This window comes from Schistocerca americana, chromosome 3 (assembly GCF_021461395.2).
Source record: "Schistocerca americana isolate TAMUIC-IGC-003095 chromosome 3, iqSchAmer2.1, whole genome shotgun sequence".
NCBI classification, from domain to species: domain Eukaryota; kingdom Metazoa; phylum Arthropoda; class Insecta; order Orthoptera; family Acrididae; genus Schistocerca; species Schistocerca americana.
This window is the reverse complement of record NC_060121.1, coordinates 524903084-524924472: the sequence shown is the minus strand read 5'-3', so window position 1 is coordinate 524924472 and position 21389 is coordinate 524903084. Positions and strand designations below refer to the sequence as shown.

The 21389-nt window shown below is 43.2% G+C and overlaps 1 protein-coding gene across 2 annotated transcripts in view; it reads left to right on the top strand.

Annotated features, from left to right (window-relative positions):
- The window catches only part of LOC124606778 (uridine-cytidine kinase-like 1), a 120901-nt gene that overhangs the window by 65213 nt on the left and 34299 nt on the right, over positions 1-21389 (top strand). For both annotated transcript variants that reach the window (XM_047138837.1, XM_047138836.1), the window contains exons 6-7: positions 2399-2470; positions 6819-7070. In XM_047138837.1, coding sequence (XP_046994793.1) covers positions 2399-2470; positions 6819-7070 — 324 coding nt within the window. The remainder of the gene's footprint in view (positions 1-2398; positions 2471-6818; positions 7071-21389) is intronic.

Below are 21389 nucleotides of genomic sequence, written 5' to 3'. Positions count from 1 at the left end.
TATCATTGTCCCAATCCTTAAGCCAGGAAGAAACTCCGCATCTCTCAACAGCTACTTAGCAATTAGCCTCACCAATGTTGTCTGCAAACTTCTTGAAAGGATGGTTCCCTGCTGACTATGTTGGCTTATTGAGTTCAGAGGCCTTTTGTCACCCTATCATTGTGGTTTCTGGGAGGGACAATCCATAGCTGACCACCTAGCTTGGTTGGAAAAAGCAATCCGACAGGCTTTTTCTAAATGTCAACACCTTATCTGTCTCTTTTGACCTACATAACGCATATGACTCTGCTTCACACCATTAAATTTTACTTACCCTCCAGGACTGAGTCTTTCGAGGCTCCCTTTTTTATTCATCAGTTTTTTTTAGCCCACTGTTTGTTGTGGATCCAAGCTCGTACTTCACTCAGCTCTCCACAGGTCTCAGAGCACTCTGTCTTGAGTCACTCTCTTCCTCATCACCATCAGTGGGCTAGTATCTCTGTTGGACTGCTGATAACCCCTGCACAATATCCCAATGATTTTTGCATTTGGTACAACTCCCACTCATTAACCTCAGCTAAACACCACCTCCAAGGTGCCCTCTGACAGACCTCTGTATGGACCCTTTCCCACGGTTCCCTGAAAAATTGCAGGTCATGCATTTCTGGCATTTGAATTTGACCACCATCCATCTTGACCCAGACTTGTACATGGGTACCCAGCACTTGGAAGGAAAGGTGTTGCAGAATCTCACTTTTGGGCCTTCTTTTCAACAAAATGCTCCGTTAGTTGCCCCATATTTGTCAGCTAAAGACTAGTTGCCTGTGGAAGCTTAGTACCCTTGTGTTCCACTCTCAAACCTCTTGGGGTGCAGATTGTGCTGCTCTTCTCCTTATTCACCGGGTCCTGGTCTCATCATGGCTTTAGTATGGTTGCCAGGTTTGTGTCTCAGTAGCATCCTCGACTCTGAAGTAGTTAGACCCACTCCATCTTTGTAGCATGAGACTGACCACTGGTGCTTTCTGGGCTTGTACCATGAATATCATCCTTGCTGAAGCTGGAATCTTCCCTTTCAGTTCCAGTGGCACCATGTTAGTCTCCTGTGCAATTGCCATTTGACAATTTCCTGATCATCCAATGTATCCCCTTTTTACATATGTGGTACCTCTGCCAGTATCTCCACCTCTCCTCCCGGGAATGTACTCCCAATGTTTCCTTGTGCAACCCTCCTACCCCTTCTCTCACCAAGGTTGTTGCCGTAGCCATGAATTAGACACTTTATATCAAGGTCTTGAAGTCTGTTGCCCTCAATGATGTTTTGGCATTTGTAACCATCAATTCTTCAGGAATTCCAGTATGCTACCATCTTTTACACACATGGATCAAAAACCACGAATGAGACAGGATATGTTTTTATATCCGCTGTTGGTCAGTGACACTGTCAGTTGCCAGGGTCTTGTTTCTTTACAGTGGAGCTGATTCTCATTAAGAGAGCCCTACACTTTATTTAATAAACATCTGTTGACTGCAATTTAATATGTAGTAGTTCAGTGACCACTCTTCAGGCCGTTGGCTGGTGAAAATGTTATTCCCCAGGGGTATCTGCTATTAAAGTCCTTCTTGCAGAACTTAGTCATAATGACTATTCACTTGTCTCCATGCGCACGGACTCATGTAGGTATTGCAGGGTATGATTTGGCTGACCATTTGAATGGAGGAGTGATTACTCACACCACATGTGCTTCACTGGTACGAGGTGCAGATTGACGGTGCAATAAAAGACCTCTGCTCACTCAGAGATGAAATGACATGTTGTTGGCTAATGCCCCCTTTAACGAACTCTGTGCTATCAAGGAGACTACTGCTGCATGTGCTCATCCTTCTGTTCCTCCTGGAAGGAATTCATTGACCTATGTCACCTCTACATTGTTCTTATCAGGCTAACCCACAGTTATATTTTACATAATGTTTTACGCAACGGGTCATCTCCACATTGTAGTTATGGAGCTGTACAGGCAGTAGCTCAGATCCTGGTGGAGTGCCCACTTCTTGTGGCCCTCCATGCAGAGCATGGCCTCCAGACTACTTTGCCTCAAATACTAACATTCAGTTCATGGACAGTTGAGCTGGACATCAGTTTTCATGCAAAAGTGGTTTTTATTTTTGGATATAATTTAAGCTAAATTTGGGGCAGTGCCGAGATATTTGGAATTAGGGTGTCTCAAGCTGCATGCTGTGTCTGGGGACCCTCACCCCTACCACCTTGACCAGGTGACTCAGCCCTCTGTTTTAATTGCTTTTCAGTGTGGTTTGTCTCATTTTCTGCTGCACCCTATTTCCTATTTTAGAGCTAACCATTTTGATTTAACAGTAGTATAACAATATTCATGTTTTCAATTCTTTTTTGCTTTTGTTGCAGAAAACAATGTATGGTGCAAATGTGATCATATTTGAAGGAATTTTAACATTCTACAATGCAGAAGTTTTGAAGGTTAGTGTTTTACATTGCTATTGTATTTCATATTTTTTGTTCCACTTTTGTAATCTGTGAGATTTTGAATAATGCAATAGTAATACATTACCATATGAACTATCTGTGCACTTCATTATTTAGTAATCTTGTAGGGTTTAAAGGAGGACAAATTTCTCTTTTATATGTGTGTTATGTGAATTTACCACAGAAAAATTTGTAGAATTTTGATTTTGTATGTACTCTTGATGCATTCTGTGCTTGTATGATTGAAGAGACAGATATACCAATACTAAACTGCATTGTGATTTTACGTCATTGCATTGGGGGCATAACAATGGGAATAATTTAACTGGAAGTATGATGTCCGTAATATTACTTATTGTTAGTTCTATTCAGTTGTTCCTCCCTTCTGTACAATGGGCAGTTGTGGGCAGTTGTGGATGATATCTAGTTCATGAGGTACATTTGTACTTTTGAATTTTATGCTATTACAGTGAAAGCCCACATTTGCACTTTTCAAGAGATGAGAAAAATGGTGTACAGTGCGGGTAAATGTAAAATGTGTGAAATAATGTTGTATCTATTAAAAGTTACATATAGGATCTCCCTTGCATTTTTGTACTTTGTGACATATATGTACATAATAAGAACCAAAATATTTATCAAAGACTTGTTTATTATCTAATAATAATTTAGTATCTAATAAAAACCTCCAATGTAACTGGAACTGATAACTGTCTGGCAAGTAGAAACATTTGACTTAATACATCAAAATTAATGTTTTTGGAAAGCCTGCAACTGTCATTCAGTAAGCAGATAATGAAATATTGCATCAGTTGTGTACTTTTTCATGCTTAGCATCACATTGTTTAGAGAATTTGTTCTTGTTGTCAGCTGCAAATATTTACATGAGTATTTTATGTGGTGGTTGCTTATGTGTTGTTCTGTGTCTTTGTGGTACTGTAATCATCATTTTGAGGTTATCAGGTGCCATGCCCCTGAATTATATAGAAAACCACACACGCAAAATATCACTCAGTTTGTGAAACATCGTGAAAAAATACTTAAGTATTTGTACTTGGCAATGACTAAATTCTCGGAATGCATGTTGCTAAGTGTGAAAAAATACATAACTGGTGCAGTGTTTAAGCCAAAAACAAATGTCTGAGAGTGAGCAAATGTGTTGATAGTGCTTAAAGTGGCCAGACAATGAAACACATTAAATATGGTGTGAATAACATATTGTTGTGATCACAATAATTACGAAGGTGCGCAGGCGCAATGGAGACAGTTGGAAAATGGTTGAGATTGGTCGTAGTTGGAAAATGGTTGAGATTGGTCGTGATACCTCTATTCGAATGTACCTAGTTACTCCCATCAGCCACCACACTGAATAGCACTTGGCGGTGGCAGCAGCAGCAGGAGATAAAGCATGAATTTTTCAGGCTTTTACCTATTTACCGGTTCAGTTCTGCTGGGTAGAGTGCCGTGGTAACAATTGTAAATACTATTTGATGGCTAGCACCATTCACTGTAATTTAACATCAGTTACGTAAGTTGTTTTTTCCATGAAAATGTATTCATGAAGTGTAAATTGCGGGAAGATATAAGTGTGATGACACAAAATTGGGTGCAAATTAACATTGTGAACATAGGAAATTGATGGGAACTATGTCATTACCCACGGGAAAACATTAATTCCATGAATGTAAAAGTGGGGTTTTACTGTACTTGAAATCCTCCTCATATATTTGGTCCTTGAGAAATGTAAACTTTCTTATGCAAAATGTGACTTTTATCTTTCAAAGTCATCCATATATGTTAAAAATGCCATGACACATTCTGGTTTGGATTCAGAGTTAAGCTGTAGGTTCATCTGTGACTGCTTGCAGGAAAGCTAGAGTATCCCACATTCTATAGGAGTTAGCTTGCGAACCAATTTCATAATATCTACAATACATAGATATTGGATAATCCATTCAGCTGTTTTCTTGATGGGATTTAACTTGTTTGCCTGATTCCAAATTATACAATTTCATCTTCACATGTGCTTTTGGCAGTGATCTTGTGCTGAAAGTTTGATGTACCTAAAGTGATTCAAAAACTTAATTTTTTAAACTTTGGTTGCTGTGTGTTTGCCCTTCATATTGGGTACTCACAAAAATGACCAATTTTATGCTTACAGTAGTGTATTGATTATCCTTGTGATTGCTTTTGGATCACTTTATATACTCTCTTTATTGGTTAAGTGTGACTGCCACAGCATGTGGAAAGATGAAATTGATCATGTGAATTAAATACCATCAATAAAATTACTGAATGGATTATATAAAAACGGCATGTTAATGAAATATGTCTGAAAACCCCTATGTTTTATCCATGAATGTGAATCTCACGAAGATAATAGCTTCCCCCACTCCCCATGAATGCAAAGAGGTGGTAGATTTTTGTGACTGGTTGCATGTTCCACTGTTCAGATTTCCCAATGAAACAATAATCTGCCCATCCTGCCATCCACACCTGTATACATTGTGTTATTTCACATGTCGTGCCACAATACTGTACCTGAGAGTCACACTATGTGATCAAAAGTATCCAGACACCTGGCTGAAAATGACTTAAAAGTTCCTGCGCCCTCCATCGGTAATGCCGGAATTCAGTATGGTGTTGGCCAACCCTTAGCCTTGATGACAGCTTCCACTCTTGCAGGCATACGTTCAGTCAGGTGCTATAAAGTTTCTTGGGGAATGGCAGCCCATTTTTCATGGAGTGCTGCGCTGAGGAGAGGTACCGATGACTGTCAGTGAGGCTGGCACAAAGTCGGCGTTCCAAAGCATTCCAAAGGTGTTCTACAAGATTCAGGTCAGGATACTGCAGGCCAGTCCATTACACAGATGTTACTGTTGTGTAACCACTGCACCACAGGCCGTGAATTATGAACAGGTGTTTGATTGTGTTGAAAGATACAATCGCCATACCCGAATTGCTCTTCAACAGTGGGAAGCAAGAAGGTGCTTAAAATGTCAATGTAGGCTTGTGCTGTGATAGCACTATGTAAAACAACAAGGAGTGCAAGCCCCTCCATGAAAAACATGACCACACCATAATACCACTACCACCACCTTCAAATTTTACTGTTGGCACTACAAAAGCTGGCAGACGACGTTCACCAGGCATTTTCCATCTCCACACCCTGTCATCGGATCGCCACATTGTGTACCGTGATTAGTCAGTCCACACTAAGTTTTTCCACTGTTCAGTTGTCCAATGTTTATGCTCCTTACACCAGGTGAGTCGTCATTTGGCATTTGCTGACATGATGTGTGGCTTATGAGCAGCTGCTCGACCATAAAATCAGTTTTCTCACTTCCCACCCAACTGTCATAGTACTTGCAATGGATCCTGATGCAGTTTGGAATTCCTGTGTGATCATCTGGATAAATGTCTGCCCATTACACATTACGACCCTCTTCAACCGTCAGTGGTCTCTGTCAGTTATCATATGAGGTTGGCTTGTACGCTTTTGTGCTTCAAGTTTCCACTTCACTATCACATCGGAAACAGTGGATCTAGGGATGTTTAGGAATGTGCAAATCTCACGTACAGAAGCATGCCACAAGTGGCACCCAATCACCTGACCACATTTGTAGTCTGTGACTTCCGCGGAGCACCCCATTCTGCTCTCTCATTATGTCTAATGACTACTGAGGTCGCTGATACGGAGTACCTGGTAGTAGGTGGCAGCACAATGCAGCTAATATGAAAAACATGTTTTTGGAGGTGTCCGGATACTTTTGATGGTTTCTGAAGGTAAAATTTGTCACTTCAAAAATGTGGAATAATTCAAAGATATAAGAACTCTGATCAGTGAAAACAACAACTGTTGTATGGTTTATATTGAATTCAGCAGACTGTGTTTTTGTTGTTTGGCCTGTTATTAGTTGATGCAGGACTTGCCTTGTTATTCCTGTGCTTACTCATTGCCAGCAAATGTGCTGTGGTGATAAAAAAATTGTTGAATGGTTTATTACTAGCTTCTGATTAGCATTTCTTATGACCAAATAAAATGGTTGTGGTTGAATGTCCAACTCTACTTACTTCAACCTGTTCAAAATTTGAGCTACTTCTGATCTGCAGTAGCATGCAAAACGTTCTTGGCCAGAATTGCTTTTCCATGTCTGCTAGGACCATAATTTACTGTTCATTAAAATATTAAGAGTTTTTGGTTCTTTTGAGTGAACATGCTGCCATAAAAAAGACAAAATAAGGAAAGGAACTGTCAAGTATGTCCAAATTCTTAAAGTATAATTTATTATCATACAGTCTCATGAATTATTGTTTTCATTTAACATGATCTCTTTTACAGTTGCTAGACATGAAAATTTTTGTGGATACTGATGCTGATGTTCGGTTAGCGCGACGATTACGTCGGGATATTTCACAAAGGGGCCGTGATCTCGAAGGTGTTCTTAAGCAGTACTGCAATCTTGTGCAGCCTGCATTCTTCCATTACATAGCACCTTCCATGGTGCATGCAGATATTATTGTTCCTCGTGGTGGTGACAACCAAGTAGCAATTGAGCTCATAGTTCAACATGTCCATACTCAGCTTCAGCTTGTAAGTAGAACATATTTGTTTACTGGTATTCACACTACTACTTACTGTCAAATTTTCTGTTGTTACAATGTTGCAGAAAGGAGTGAGAACCATACCTAAGTACAGTTATTGAAGTTCGGCAGAATGTTAGATTAGCTTTAGTGCACAGATAACTTGTTCTCTTAGTAAGAATTAATTTTCTCTCTGTCTGTCTGTCTCTGTGCGTGCGTGCATGTGTGATATCAAATCATAAAAAAGCAATTGTAAATCAATGCATCGACAATAGTATCACATACGTTCAAATATATATCAGGAATTGTCTGATTGTGGATGTACATAAACATTCAGGAGACCTTTTACATTTTGAAAACGAATTGCATTGAAGGAAAGGTTGGATTTTGCTAATGTGACAAATCATCAGTTTGAAAGTTTTTTTTTTTTTTTTTTTTTTTTTTAACTCTGGACAATCATGCAACATCTGAAACTAAGGCTGATGTAAAGACCGTGAAAAGGTCGTGTATGTTGTAACATAAATTGCAGATGTTTATTTTTCACATGCAGGTATCTGTAGAATTGTATTCTGTCAAGCAGCAGCAACTGTATTGCACTCAAAGTAACAGTTAAGAAGTTCATGAACTTTTATGCTGGAATCTTACCTAATGGTACGGCTCATTATGCTTCCTATTGTAGCTGATCACAGTAAAGGCCACCCCTCATCATGAGGGTGCCAGATCAAGTTAGTTACGTGAGCAAATTCTGCTGTGTTGTCAGTGATTGTCGTTTGTCAGCGCTGTGCTAATGAGGAGAGCAGAAACTTTTGAAATGTGCAAGGGAACAATGTGGAAAACCAACACTGAGCATTACTGGCATACGGAGAACTATGTTACAATAATTCTACAAATTTGTGTGCTGAGAAAATGTTGAACTCTTTAAGAGTTGTAAGTACCCACGTAGTGGTAGCCCCTGACTAAGCAGGGAATACACTATTGCTGCCTGAGCTGGTACCTCCCACAGCACCCTGAGGATTAGGTGCCTGGTTTAATGCCCTTTCTCTCAGTATATTCAGAAGTTACCCAAATTTTCAGTTCTAAATTGGAATCTTCTCAATTAATAAATAAGATTGTTGAAAGCCTTGTAGGCTTTAGAGCAGGAAACGAAACATTAATTGTGTAACTTCAAGAATACGTAAAATAAGGGAATGGCAACAGCAACAACTCATCTATTGCGGACTGATGCGCAAAATGCAGAAACAGACAATGGAAAATAGTATTCACTGTTGTCTTCCTTAAGCCTACTATGAGTGAGTGGGTTACCGTTGCCTTATTTTTGTATTTTTTCATCCATTTTGTAACTTGAAGAATCGATGTTGATGACAGTAACTGACGACAATTGTCATTCTTCTTCATTGAGAAAGTGCTAGTCCAACTTTTTGGCCTACTTTATTTTTTTATGTGAAAGTGGTGTATTTAAAAATAATTTTGGACACCCAAGATTCATATTTTTTCATTTATTAATAATTTTCCATTCCAACATGCCAACAAGTGTTAGTACTTAAATGCTTACTGAAACTACCACCAATGTAATGCGTAGCAACTGCTTCATAGCAACACTCATTGGTGCGGTACCCATTCTTATATGGTTATTGACAATGGCAACTTCTTATAATATTGTAATTATAATTTCGTATGATTTGCAATGGAGATTATTTGATGTAAATGGTGAAATATATTCAATGGAAACTAGTAACATATTTCAAATAAATTTTTGTTGTAAAATACAAAGCTTTCCTATACCAAATTTCATAATGGATAGTTTTTAATAAGTAATGTTAAAGATTTCATTAATGTAAATTGAGCATTTTAGTTCCCCACAATAGTAACAACTGAAATGTTAAAAAGTTCTGTCATTTTATACAGGGTACTTGTTCTGTAGAAAACTAACATGGTGTTAAATGTTTAGATGTTGAGCACTTGACTGGATCATTTAACTGTTTTCTACTGTAGATCATATGTTGCTACAAATGTTTCTGAACAATGTTTAGTGAAAATTGAAACCACACGATTGTAAATATGCAGCTAAGAAAGTAAAATTATAGTGTATTGTGTCCCTCACCTAAAGCATGTACCAAAAATTTCTATTTGAAACTCTAGTTCTTCATATTATACTGTCAGTTTGGGGGCTCTGGGACTCCTAGCAGTAGCCATCAAACCAGGTGATCATTGCTCCAGCTGGATTGTGCCCATTGGGATAGCATCCATCTGGAGTAGTGTTATCATGATGTATATCTGGCACAGTGGAAAATACCTAGATAATCAGCCAGTGGCCAGAGGCTCTGGAAGTATCTTCAGAAAGACCAAAATTTCTTCAGTGCAAATCATCATCTTTCCTTCATTGGTCACACTATGAAATAAAAGCAAAACCGGATGAACAGCTGAAATGTACACCACTCACTCACTGGTTTGCACCCGCACAACAGGCCAGTGTTTTTTGTTGAGAATATTGAAAATTTGTGTGGATAAATCTCTTCGCTTAACAAATTATGAAATAGTTCTCTTAATTAAAACGCTGTATCCTACCTATTCCCAGGTGCTGCTCACTTCTAAGAGACTTGGTGATGATTATATATAAAAACAAAGATGAGGTGACTTACCGAACAAAAGCGCTGGCAGGTCGATAGACACACAAACAAACACAAACATACACACAAAATTCAAGCTTTCGCAACAGACTGTTGCCTCATCAGGAAAGAGGGAAGGAGAGGGGAAGACGAAAGGAAGTGGGTTTTAAGGGAGAGGGTAAGGAGTCATTCCAATCCCGGGAGCGGAAAGACTTACCTTAGGGGGAAAAAAGGACAGGTATACACTCGCACACACGCACATATCCATCCACACATACAGACACAAGCAGACATATTTAAAGACCTGGTGACTTGGTGATGCGTTTGTTACTGTCACACCCCATGAGAACCTAAACATACTAAAAGATTTAACTTTTCACTGCACTTAATTCTGCAGATGGATGAAGAACCATGAGAACCCACAGAGAAATGTGAGAAACATAGATTCACCCTGGAATGCCCAGTGTCTGTGTCTAGGGGATTAACTTCCTGTGAAAGTTAAGATTGTGGTCTCCCACTGTGAGATGATGCTGTATTTCCCATTCTCGATGTGATGCTTCGCATGCCAACACATTGGGTGTATGTCTTTTTGTTGTATGTGTGACGCAAATTGTGAACACTATGGTCAGCAATGTGATGAAAATGTACTACCAACTGTTCATGTCAGGTGGTGGAAGTGACCACCATCCCCAAGTCCTGAAGCGTGATACCCTAATTATGAAATACTAAAATCCATAAATGCAAGGTCTCTGATTGTCACTTGAATTTTGAAGCTATGAAAAAGTACCATTGTTTCTATCATGCTCCGTGATACTGACTGCTGCAGCTACAATGGCCATGCCAGTGGCAGTACCTAGATGTCAACCTGTGGTAGTCATGCAACTATATTAGACCCTAGGGGAGAGAGATACACACTCCCCTCTTGTGGTTCCTGCAGCACCAACTTTTGGGACCTCGACTCCTTGCACCTAGTAGAAGTGACATCCTCCTCCAGTTTCTGATGACAGGTTTCCCTTTCAGGAACCCTTTCCCAAGAAATTGACAGACCATTGACATGATACCAGCTGGGAAGCAGGAGGAGTCACAAACTGCCTGTCTTAGGTCTGCCTACTTCTATTCAGTTCCTCCTATCGCAGCAGATATATCCTTGCAAGAGTCTGACCATCGTAAGTACTCAAGGAGAAAAAGAGAAAAACTCAGGAGGAGGCTATTCTGGAAGCACTAGATCTCCCTCATGCTGTAGGTCTCTGAACCGATGTTCCTTGATATTATTCCACCTCCAACGGTGACAGAGAATGATGCTGGGGCATCCATGAAGTGTCATCTTGGACACCTCGCACCTAACCAGGGCGACCTTACATGCTATTTCAATGGGACTGCAGTGGATATCACTGTTATCCACCAACACTATAACTTATAATGTCTTCTTCCGTGACCTGTGTTGCTACCAAAAGAAATACATTTCACCGATCGTTCAGTCTCTGCGATTACTGTGTATTCTGTTGGAACTGTACTGGCACTGGCACTGAGAGAGTGTGGAGAGATCAGTACATTGGTTCACACAGATGTCATCAGTGAATGGATTCCCCTCTGTATCGCATTGGAAGCAATAGCACTGAAAGTGCAAACGACCCCAGCAGAAGACCACTGTAGCTTTTATTTGCCCCCAGGAAGGGCATTTATTTACCTTGAGATGTCCACCTTGACCCAACAACTACTTTGGGATTTCAGTGCACACCATTCCATGGTGGAGTGCCATATCGCCTGTTAGGGGCCTTCCAGTTGACAAATTTCTTTACAGTCCTGATCTGTCCCTCTGTGGGGCAACTTCCTTAGTTCTGTGGGGCAACCTCCTTAGTCTGCTGGGACATCAAGCTCAATTACTGTACCAGGTTTTCTTCTTCGCAGTGGTATTTTTATCAGTGTGTTAGTTATTGCTAAACACCTCATGACCGCTTTGCATAGGTGTTGGTATCTTCTTCTTGTCCGTCTATCAGACTATCTTTTGAGTGCTTAAAAGAAAAGTTGGACATACCTTATTCTTTATCCCCATCCCTGTAGTCCTCAATTAATTATAAACATTTATCACTGGAAGCTGCTTCAGGCTATTGACTTGTTGCATAAGGTTCCTGGCCCTGCATTTAGTCGTAATCAGATTATCCAACATCTGACTGTTACTCAGAGGCTCTATCTACTGATCTCCAATTATATTTGGCTCAAAGGCATTTTCCCTTCACAAAGGAGAGATAGTGTCATTATCTCAATCCTTGAGCTAGACAAAAATCCAACAGCTACACACACACACATTAGCCTCACCAACTTGCTTTACAAACTACTTGAAAGGATGGCAACAAGAGAGCTGTGCTGGGTTCAAGAAACATTAGACCTCTCTTCCCCATTATCAGTGTAGTTTTTTTGGAGGGGGTGGGGGGGATGATCTACATCTAGCAATTTAAAAATGTCGTGATTGCTACCATGAACTGCTGATACAATCTTTATTTAAATAACCAGTTCTGGTCGACTGACAATCAGGTTCTTGTATACCGAGCTTAACTATGCCTACATCTTGTTATGTTGAGAATAATCATCACACAGGATTTTGCTAAATTTCAAGAACATTGCAGTTTTGATCTACGTAAGTCATATGACACCGCTTGGCGCAGTCACTTCTTACCTATCCTCCATGACTGGGACTTTTGAGGCTCCCTACAAAATTTTGTTCATCTGTTTTTATCACATCTATTATTTAGTGCCAGAGTTCATACATTGCTCAGCTCCCATGGATCCAGGAGAATGGCATTTTTTGAGACTCCATGCTGAATGTAAAGCTTTCTAATTGTCATCAACAAACTAGTGATCTTTGTCAGAATAATAGTTACTCTCATGCTATATGTGTTTGGTATAGCTTCAAATCTGTAGCCTTTGCTGAACACCAGCTTCAAGGAGCCATCCAAAGAGTCTCTGCCTGGACCCTTTCCCATGGCTTCCACTTCTCTTCCAGGAAACAATGAGTTGCACATTTCTGTTGTTGTAACATAGTTCATCCTGACCCAGCTTGGCTACCCAAATCTTGGATGTTGTTGCACAGTCCTGATTTATGGTGCTTGCCTTCTATAAAAATGTACCATGGCTGCCCCATGTTCCTCGACTAAACACTAACTGTGTGTGAAAGCTTAACTCTTTCTGCTTCCTCGCCCACGCCTCTCGAGAAGGGGCTCATGCTACTGTGCTCCATATTGAATGGAGACTGGTCCCATCCAGACTGGACTATAGTTGCTAGTTTTATGGCTGAGTGACACCTGTGGCTTTGAAATTTTTGGACCTAATACATGGCTGTGTAATAAGATTGGCTCAGCACCTATTCGACATAGTCCAGTGGACAGTGTCCTTGCTGAAGTGAGGATCATATCACTTCATTGCAGATGCTGTCAGCTCTTGCTCTTTTATGCAAGTACCATACAACAATTTTGTAATCATCCAACTTAAAAATATTTTTTTGTACAAGGGCATAGACCCCAATACCAATCCTGCGGTGGGATTAGTTGTTGGAATGTGCCACGAGACCATCTGCCAAAGACCCCCCACCCCTACTTTTTCTCTCTGTCATTATGACCCAGACCATGAATTAGGACCAATATATTTCAAGGCTCTAAAAGTTTCAGTTGCCCCAATAGCCTTTGGCATCTTGCTCTGTAAATTAATCCGGAGTATTAGGGGTGCTTCTGTCATTTGCAATGATGGCCCTAAAACCAATCAATTGGATAGGATATACTTTTCAATCTCCTGCCAGTCAGGAACGTTCGCTGCTAGGAACACGTGGTGTTTTTATAGTGGGGCTGATTGTCATTAAGAGCCCTCAACCACATACTAATTTGCAGTGACTCAATGAATAGTCTCCAGGCTGTTAATCAATGTTACAATTCTCATTTCAGCCTGTGATATTTGCAAATAATAATCTTTGTCTGGTTTCCATCTTATTACCTGCTCAACTGTCTTCCTCTGGGTCCCAAGTCATGTGGGTATCTCGGTGAATGAACTGTCCAAACATTTGGCCAGAGAAGAAATTACTCGCCCAAAATTCACTTTGACGATTCCAAGTACAGATTTGCTGGTGCAAAAAAGACCTCCACTCATTCAGAAATAGAACATTTGGTGCATCACTGCCCTCTATTAAATACTGCCGTCAGGGGCTCATCATTTGTTTGCTGAGTAAGGATTGGTGACACCGGGTTTCCTGACTTGGGGACTGATAAATGCTGCCAGTCTTTTGTTACCATAAGCTATGTGCATGCATCAGCGACCACTGTATGGTGCGGCAGTGGAACATTGTGTGCCACAGGGAATGGAGATCTTGGCTTGACTGCCTGGATAACGAGGATGGTAATGTTGATGAGATGCATGGCTGTTGAGGTGGAACAGCTGTTAGTGGGCAATCTCAGGGGAACCTGCTGCACCTCAGTTGTATAAGGCTTACTCAGGCATGCAGGACTCGGTCTGAGTGGACCCTTGTTTCCCTAGCTGCTCGTGAGACTGAGATGGAACCCTCGAAATCATCATCTCCTCTTCCCAGTGGGCACCGTGTATCGCCTGGGAGAATTCACACTCAACCCTCCAAACAAATGAGGGAGGCTAGCCCTCTTGGTAACATGCATCTCTTGAATTATAGTAACAGGGCTTAAGGATTCATAAATCAAATTGTGTTTTTGGCCATGAGAGGAAGGAGGGGACGTTCAAAAAAGTATATCCATAAAGGTGTGGAAGGACTTGCTGGAACCCTGAAGTCTATTAAGCGGATGTGAAATAGTTCCCTACTGGTTGAGACTAACAAGGCAAAGCAGGTGCAACTACTTATGAAGTCAGAAAAATTGGGGGGAATATGATGTAACTGTTGAACTGCATAACTCCCTTAACTCTAGAAGGATGTGGTCACATACCGTGACATTGCGGAGATCCACATAGGGGAACTTAAATAGGAATGGGTATTACAGGGGATAGTGGACATAGAGCAAAGGATGCATAGGAATAATGGAGAAATTGAGAAGACCTTCATTGTGACTTTTAATTCTCCTACGTTGCGTGACCACATCATGGCAGGTTTCCTCCGACTTAGGGTTAGGTACATAAGGCCTAACCCTAAGTGGTGCTGCAAATGCCAGAGTTTTGGTCACACAACGCTGAGTTGCGGGGGTGAAGTGACTGGTGGGAAATGTGGAAAGGTAGCCCATGAAGCTGGGATTGACTGTCCATCTCCAGCAGTCTGCGTTAACCGCTCTGGGAGCTGCCCAGTCTGGAGCTGAGACTGCTCTGTTTTTGCAGAGGAATAAAAAATTCAGGACCTAAGTCACCCAGCTGATCTCCTAGGCTGAAGCCAAAAAGGAATATAAGGTGACGAAACTTCCCGTCTTTACCACTTCTTATGCTTCCATGGTGCAGAAACCTGTTCCTGCCTCAACACAGACATTGTCCAGTGTACCACCATCTATTATCAGCACCTGTGTACTTGGATGTGTACATGCCTAGGCAAAACGAGTAAGGATAAGGCAGTCCAAGCAGCTGCCACAGAAAAGACCAGCAACAGTTCTACAGTGAGTGTCAAGAAGGCACACTAAAAGCAGAGTGCCTCTCAAGACCCCTTTTTCCCTTCATCCTCGAAGGGACAGAGTGCAGGGAAAGGTTCATGACGTTTGTGTCAAAAGCTGTCCTGAACGCTGTCAGATGTCATTCTTTCATGTCTGACTGATGACAAGGACATCATGGAGTTAGATGCCTTGGATCCAGGAGCCCCTCCACTCCCCTCGCTCTACAGGTGCTTCACCTTCACGGTGCAAAGATAAGGGTAAATTAAAACCACATCGATGAAATGGCTCCCATCCTACAGTGGAACTCGCAGGGGTTTAGAGTGCATGTGGAGGAACTCTGTCTCTTATCTCAGGGTAGACCACTGTCTGTATCTCCAAGAGACTCATTTCCATCAATCATACACCCCTGAGCTGCGAGGCTATGTACCCCACAAAAAGGACGACCTGAGTGGAGAGAGAGCTAGAGGTGGTGTAGGTATTTTCGTCAGTACCGATTACCACTCCTCGCCTCTCTCACGTACAACAACTTTACAAGCAGTTGCTGTATCACTGCTTGTGCGTCATCCGTTGACAATGTGTTCCCTTTACTTACCCCCACATGATGTGCTTGATGAAGAGGCCCTAACTGACCTTATTACACAGCTCCCCCTCCCCTCCCTGGTAATTTTAATGCACACAATGTGCTTTGGGGCTCTGCAACTACCTGCCCCAGGGGTAGAGCAATTGAGAGGCTTCTCATGTCACCATGCCCATACTTACTAATTGCGGGACAGTGCACTCACTTCTGCACAGCAACTGGGTCGTTCTCTGCAATTGATCCCTCACTTTGCTCTCCAGCCCTTGCTCACATTGCTCATTGGGAAGTGGTCTACGACTTGCATGTAAGTAATTATGTCCCAATCTGGCTTCATCTGCCAGATGGCTTGGAATCCGAAAGGAAACTGCTGTGATGTATGCTCCATAGAGCCGACATGATACTTTATAGCCAGTTAGCCCAGTTCGAACATTGTGTGAATGTCGAGGCATGGGTGGATCGTATTACCAAAATGATCCAACATGCTGCCTGCAGTATCCATTCCACAGTCCACATAACAGAAGAGTCAACGTGTCCCTTGATGGAGTGCCGAATGCTGCTCTGCAATCAGGACCAGGTGTGTGGCTCTGCGTAGGTTCAAGTGTCAGCCAACTGCAGAGAATCTTTCAGCCTTTTGGGTGATGAGGTCAAAGTGTTTCCGAATTATTCGAGAGAGCAAGAAGAGGTCATAGCAACAGTACCTGAACACCATTAGTCATTCCACAAAAATTTCTGTTGTGTGGGAGACCATCAGGAGAATTTCTGGGAGAGGAGGGAGGGGGGGAGTGGGGTCACTTCAATCCCTGGTTGCTCCCTCACCACATAGCTCAGGAGCACTGTCCCCCCAACCATCGGGGACACCAGTCCCCACTTCTCAGCCAGAGAAGCATAAGTCCTCTTTGGCTCCTCTTGCTAGGAAGGGGTCCCTTGGGTCTCTACCTTCCCAGGTGTCTTGCTAGTGGGAAAGATGACATCTGCCAGTGGCTGAAGTGCCCTAAAGCAGCTGGTTGTAGGGACTATGATCATCCTCAGTCCTGAAGACTGAATCAGTGAAGCCCTCCCAGCCGGAGAAACCCAAAGATAAGCGAGAGAAATCCAGAAAGAAGACCTCAAAGACCAAGGGAATTATGGTGACACACACACACCACCCCTACCTACAAGCTCTGCGTCTGAGGATGAAGTGAAGATTCTGGCATCCACTGAGGACCTAGATCTTGCCAGACCCTCAGACATAATGGATATAGCCTGTTCAGGAGATAAGTCAGTGGCAGCAGATGAACCTGACTGAGTGTTTCATGCCTTCCCAGTCTCACGATCACGTCATTTTCCAGAGGAATTGCGGCAGTTTTTTTCCACCACCTGGCTGAGCTACGGCAACTGTTAAGTTTACACCTGCTTTCTGCATTGCCCTCCAGGAATCCTGGTTCCCAGCAATGTGCACCCCTGCTCTATGCGGCTACAGGGGATATTACAAGAAATGTAGCGAATATAATAGTGTCAGGTGGAATTTGCGTTTGAGCTGAACTCGGTAGGTAGTGAACTTGCGCCCCTTCAAACTCCTCTTGAAGCTGTGGCTGCCAGCATACAGACGACGCAGAAAATAACTGTCTGCAACGTTTATCTCCCTCCAGATGGAGCGGTACCCCTGAACGTATTGGCTGAACTGATTGATCAACTCCCTAAACCTCTCCTACATTGAGGAGATTTTAACTCGAGCTCTGCTACTTTAATACTTGAGCTGCCACACATTTCAGTGTGGCTCATGGTAGGTACTCAGTCATTGATTTACCAATTTGCAGCCCAGGACTGCTTCCATCTGTCCACTGGAGAGCACATGACGACCTGTGTGGTAGTGACCACTTCTCCATCTTCCTGTCACTCACCTGGCTTCATGCCAATGGATGCCTACCGGGATCGGATTTCAACAAGGCAGACTGGGTAGCATTCATCTCTGCTGTCACCGTTGAATCTCCTCCACCTGGTGCCATCAATGTTGTGATTGAGCAGCTCACCACAACGATAATTTCTGTGGCGATCCCTCGTTCTCTAGAGTGCCCTGGCGAAAGACAGTCTCTTGGTGGTCACTGGAAGTTGCTAAGGCAATTAAAAAGTGTTGGCAAGCTCTACAGCAACATAAGTGGCACCCTTCCGTAGAGCACCTAATAACCTTTAAGTGGCTCTGTGCCCTCGTTCACCTGCTTATAAAACGAAGGAAACAGGAGTGTGGCGAGAAACATGTCGACCATTGGGTGCCATACGTCACCTCCCCAAGTCTGGACAAAGATCAGACTTCTTTTTGGGTACCAGATCCCAACAAGTGTCTCTGGAGTTAACATCAATGGCGTGCTCTCTACCGACGCAAATGCGATTGCTTTGCTAAGCACTACGCTTGAGCCTCTGCATTGGGGAACTACCCCCTCTCCCCCCCCCAACCCCCTGGCCTTTTGCACCCTCAAATGGCGGATGGAAAGTCCTCTTTCACTAGAAGCCACAGTGAACCCTATAACACCTCATTTACAGAGTGGGAGGTCCTCAGTGCCCTTGCGCACTGCCACAACACAGCCCATGGGCTGTATCGCATCCACAGTCTGATGGTTAAACATCTCTTGTCTGACTACACGCGATATCTCCTCATCATCTTCAACCGGATCTGGTGCGATAGCGTCTTTCCATCGCAATGGTGGGAGAGACCATCATTCCGGTGCTAAAACCCAGTAAAAATCTGTGTGATATGGATAGCTATTGGCCCATCAGCCTCACCAACATTCTCTGTAAGCTGCTGGAATGTATGGTGTGTTGGCGGTTGGGTTGGGACCCGAAGTCATGTGGCCTACTGACTCCATGTCAGTGCGGCTTCCGCCAGGGTCGCTCTACCACTGATAATCTGGTGTCCCTAGAGTCTGCCATCTGAACAGATGCCAACACCTGGTTGCCATCTTTTTTGACTTGCGTAAAGCATCCGACATGGCCTGGTGACATCGTGTTCTTGCCACATTCTATGAGTGAAGTCCCCGGGCCCCGCTGTAGATTTTTATCCAAAACTTCCTTTCGCTGCCTACTTTCTGTGTCCAAGTTGGTGCCTTCCATATTTCCCCCATATTCAGGAGAATGACATCCCGCAGGGCTCCGTATTGAGTGTTTCTCTACTTTTAGTGGCCATTAGCAGCCTAGCAGCAGCTGTAGGGCCGTCGGTCATCGCTTCTCTGTCTGTATGCGGATGACTTCTGCATTTTGTATTGCTCCTCCAGTACTAGTGTTGCTGAGTGGCACCTACAGGGAGCTGTCCACAAGGTGCAGTCATGGGCTCTAGCCCGCGGCCTCCAGTTTCCAGGCGTGAAGTCGTGTGTCATGCACTTCTGTAGGGGTCATGCCATTCATCTGGAACCTGAACTTTATCTTAACGATGATACACTCACTGTAGTGAGACATATTAATTATTAGGACTGGCTTTTGACACCCAATTGTCTTGGCTTCCTCTCCTTCACCTGCTTAAGTGGGAGTGCTGGCAGATCCTCTGTGCTCTCCACTGCCTGAGCAACAGCAACTGGGGTGCAGGTCGCTCTAAGCTGCTGCAGCTCTACAGAGCCCTTGTTCAATCCCACCTTGACTATGGGAATCTGGTTTACGGTTCAGCGGCGCCCTCAGCGTTGTGTTTTCTTGACCCAGTGCAACACTGTGGCATTCGCCTAGCGATGGTAGCCTTTAGAATGAGTCCGGTGACCAGTGTCCTGGTGGAGGCCGGAGTCCCTCCATTGCCAATCCGACGTGTGCAACGGCTCGCCAGTTACTTTGCACACATTCGTAGTTCTCCTGAGCATCTGAATTACTGTCTCCTTTTGGCACCTGTGGCAGTTGATCTCCTGCATTGGCGGCCTGGGTCAGGGTTCAAGATTGCAGTTCGCGTGCGATCCCTTCTCTCCGAACTCTGTTACCATCTCTACTTGAGGTCCCTTCACATACACCTCCGCCGAAGCTTCATCTAGAAGTTTTGCATGGCCCTAAGGACTCTGTTAACCCCACCACTCTCCACTGTCACTTCCTCTCAATTCCTTACATGTTCTGGCCTCTGAAGTTGTTTACACCGACAGCTTGATGGCTGACGTTAATGTTGGCTTCGCCTGTGTCCGCAGAGGCCCAATTGAACAGCATTCCTTACCCGCTGGATGCAGTGTATTCACTACAGAGCTTGTGGCCATATCTTGTGCCTTTCAGTACATCTGTTCCTGTTCTGGTGAGTCGTTTCTTCTCTGTTCTGACTCCCTTAGCAACTTACAAGCTATCGACCATTAGCAACTTACAAGCTATCGACCAGTGCTACCTTTGCCATCCTTTGGTAGTGAACATCCAGGAGTCCATCTCTGCTTTGGAACAGTCCAGTTGTTCAGTGTTATTTGTCTGGACCCTCAGAACATGTTGGAATCCCGGGCAATGAAATTGCTGACAGGCTGGCCAAACAGGCTAAGCAGAAACCACTCCTGAAGATAGCATCTCTGAAACTGAATTGCGTTCTGTCTTATGCCACAAGTTTTTTCGACTTTGGGAGATGAAGTGGCATAACAGTATACTCAACAAACTGCGTGTCATTAAGAGGGAATCAGTTGCCCTTTGTTGGCTCCGCATTGGCCATACGTGGTGAACGCATGGTCACCTCCTTCGTCACGAGGACCCACCTCAGTGTTACTGTGGCTCCCAGCTGACAGTCGTCCACCTCTTGGTGGACTGCCCACTTTTAGCCGCTCTGTGGCAGACTTTTAACTTTCCCAGCACCCTACCTTTGGTGTTGGGTGGCAATGCCTCAACAGCAGCTTCAGTTTTATGTTTTATTCGTGGGGTTGGGTTTTACCATTTGATCTGAGTTTTAGCGCATGTCCTTTGCCCCTCTGTGTCCTCCACCCTAGTGTTTTTAGAGTGGAAGTTTTAATGTGTTGCAGAGTGGCTGGCTTCTCCTTTTTATTTTCGTGATCGGCCAGCCATGGTCATCTGCTCTCTCGTTTCAATCCCTTCTACCTGTTTCTTGCATCTCTCCTGTAGTTTTCTTGTCCTGTTTTGTCCATTGTATTGTTTGTTGTCCTTCTGTCATTCTTCTGGTTCTTCCTTTCTCCTATTATTGTGCCGTACTTTGTCTTGTTTTCTTCTTTCTCTTGGGTAATTGTTCTACTGGGAACAAGGGGCCGATGACCTCTGTTTGATCTCTCCCCCCTTTTAAACTAACCAACCAACCACCTCTGAAGATTACAACTGTCCATTTTCCATATGGGTGCTGGATTCTGCATTGTTTGGGGCTCATGACACATCTCCTGGTCAAGACAGGATCCATTACAGTATGCAGTGGCACCTCAAAAAGCGAAACAAAGATATCCTCCTCGCAATTTTTAATGCCATTTTGGGCGTGAGGTCACTTAACGAACTTGTGGTGTGAGGCAATTTTAATTCCTCTTTTAAAATCTGGGGAAGACTGTACATGCGAAAATAGTTACTGTAGTGTTGCCCTCACTAGCTGCATGGGGAAGACCTTGGAGTGGATGGTAAACTGCCACCTCACCTGGATCTTTGAATTCAGGCAACTCAGG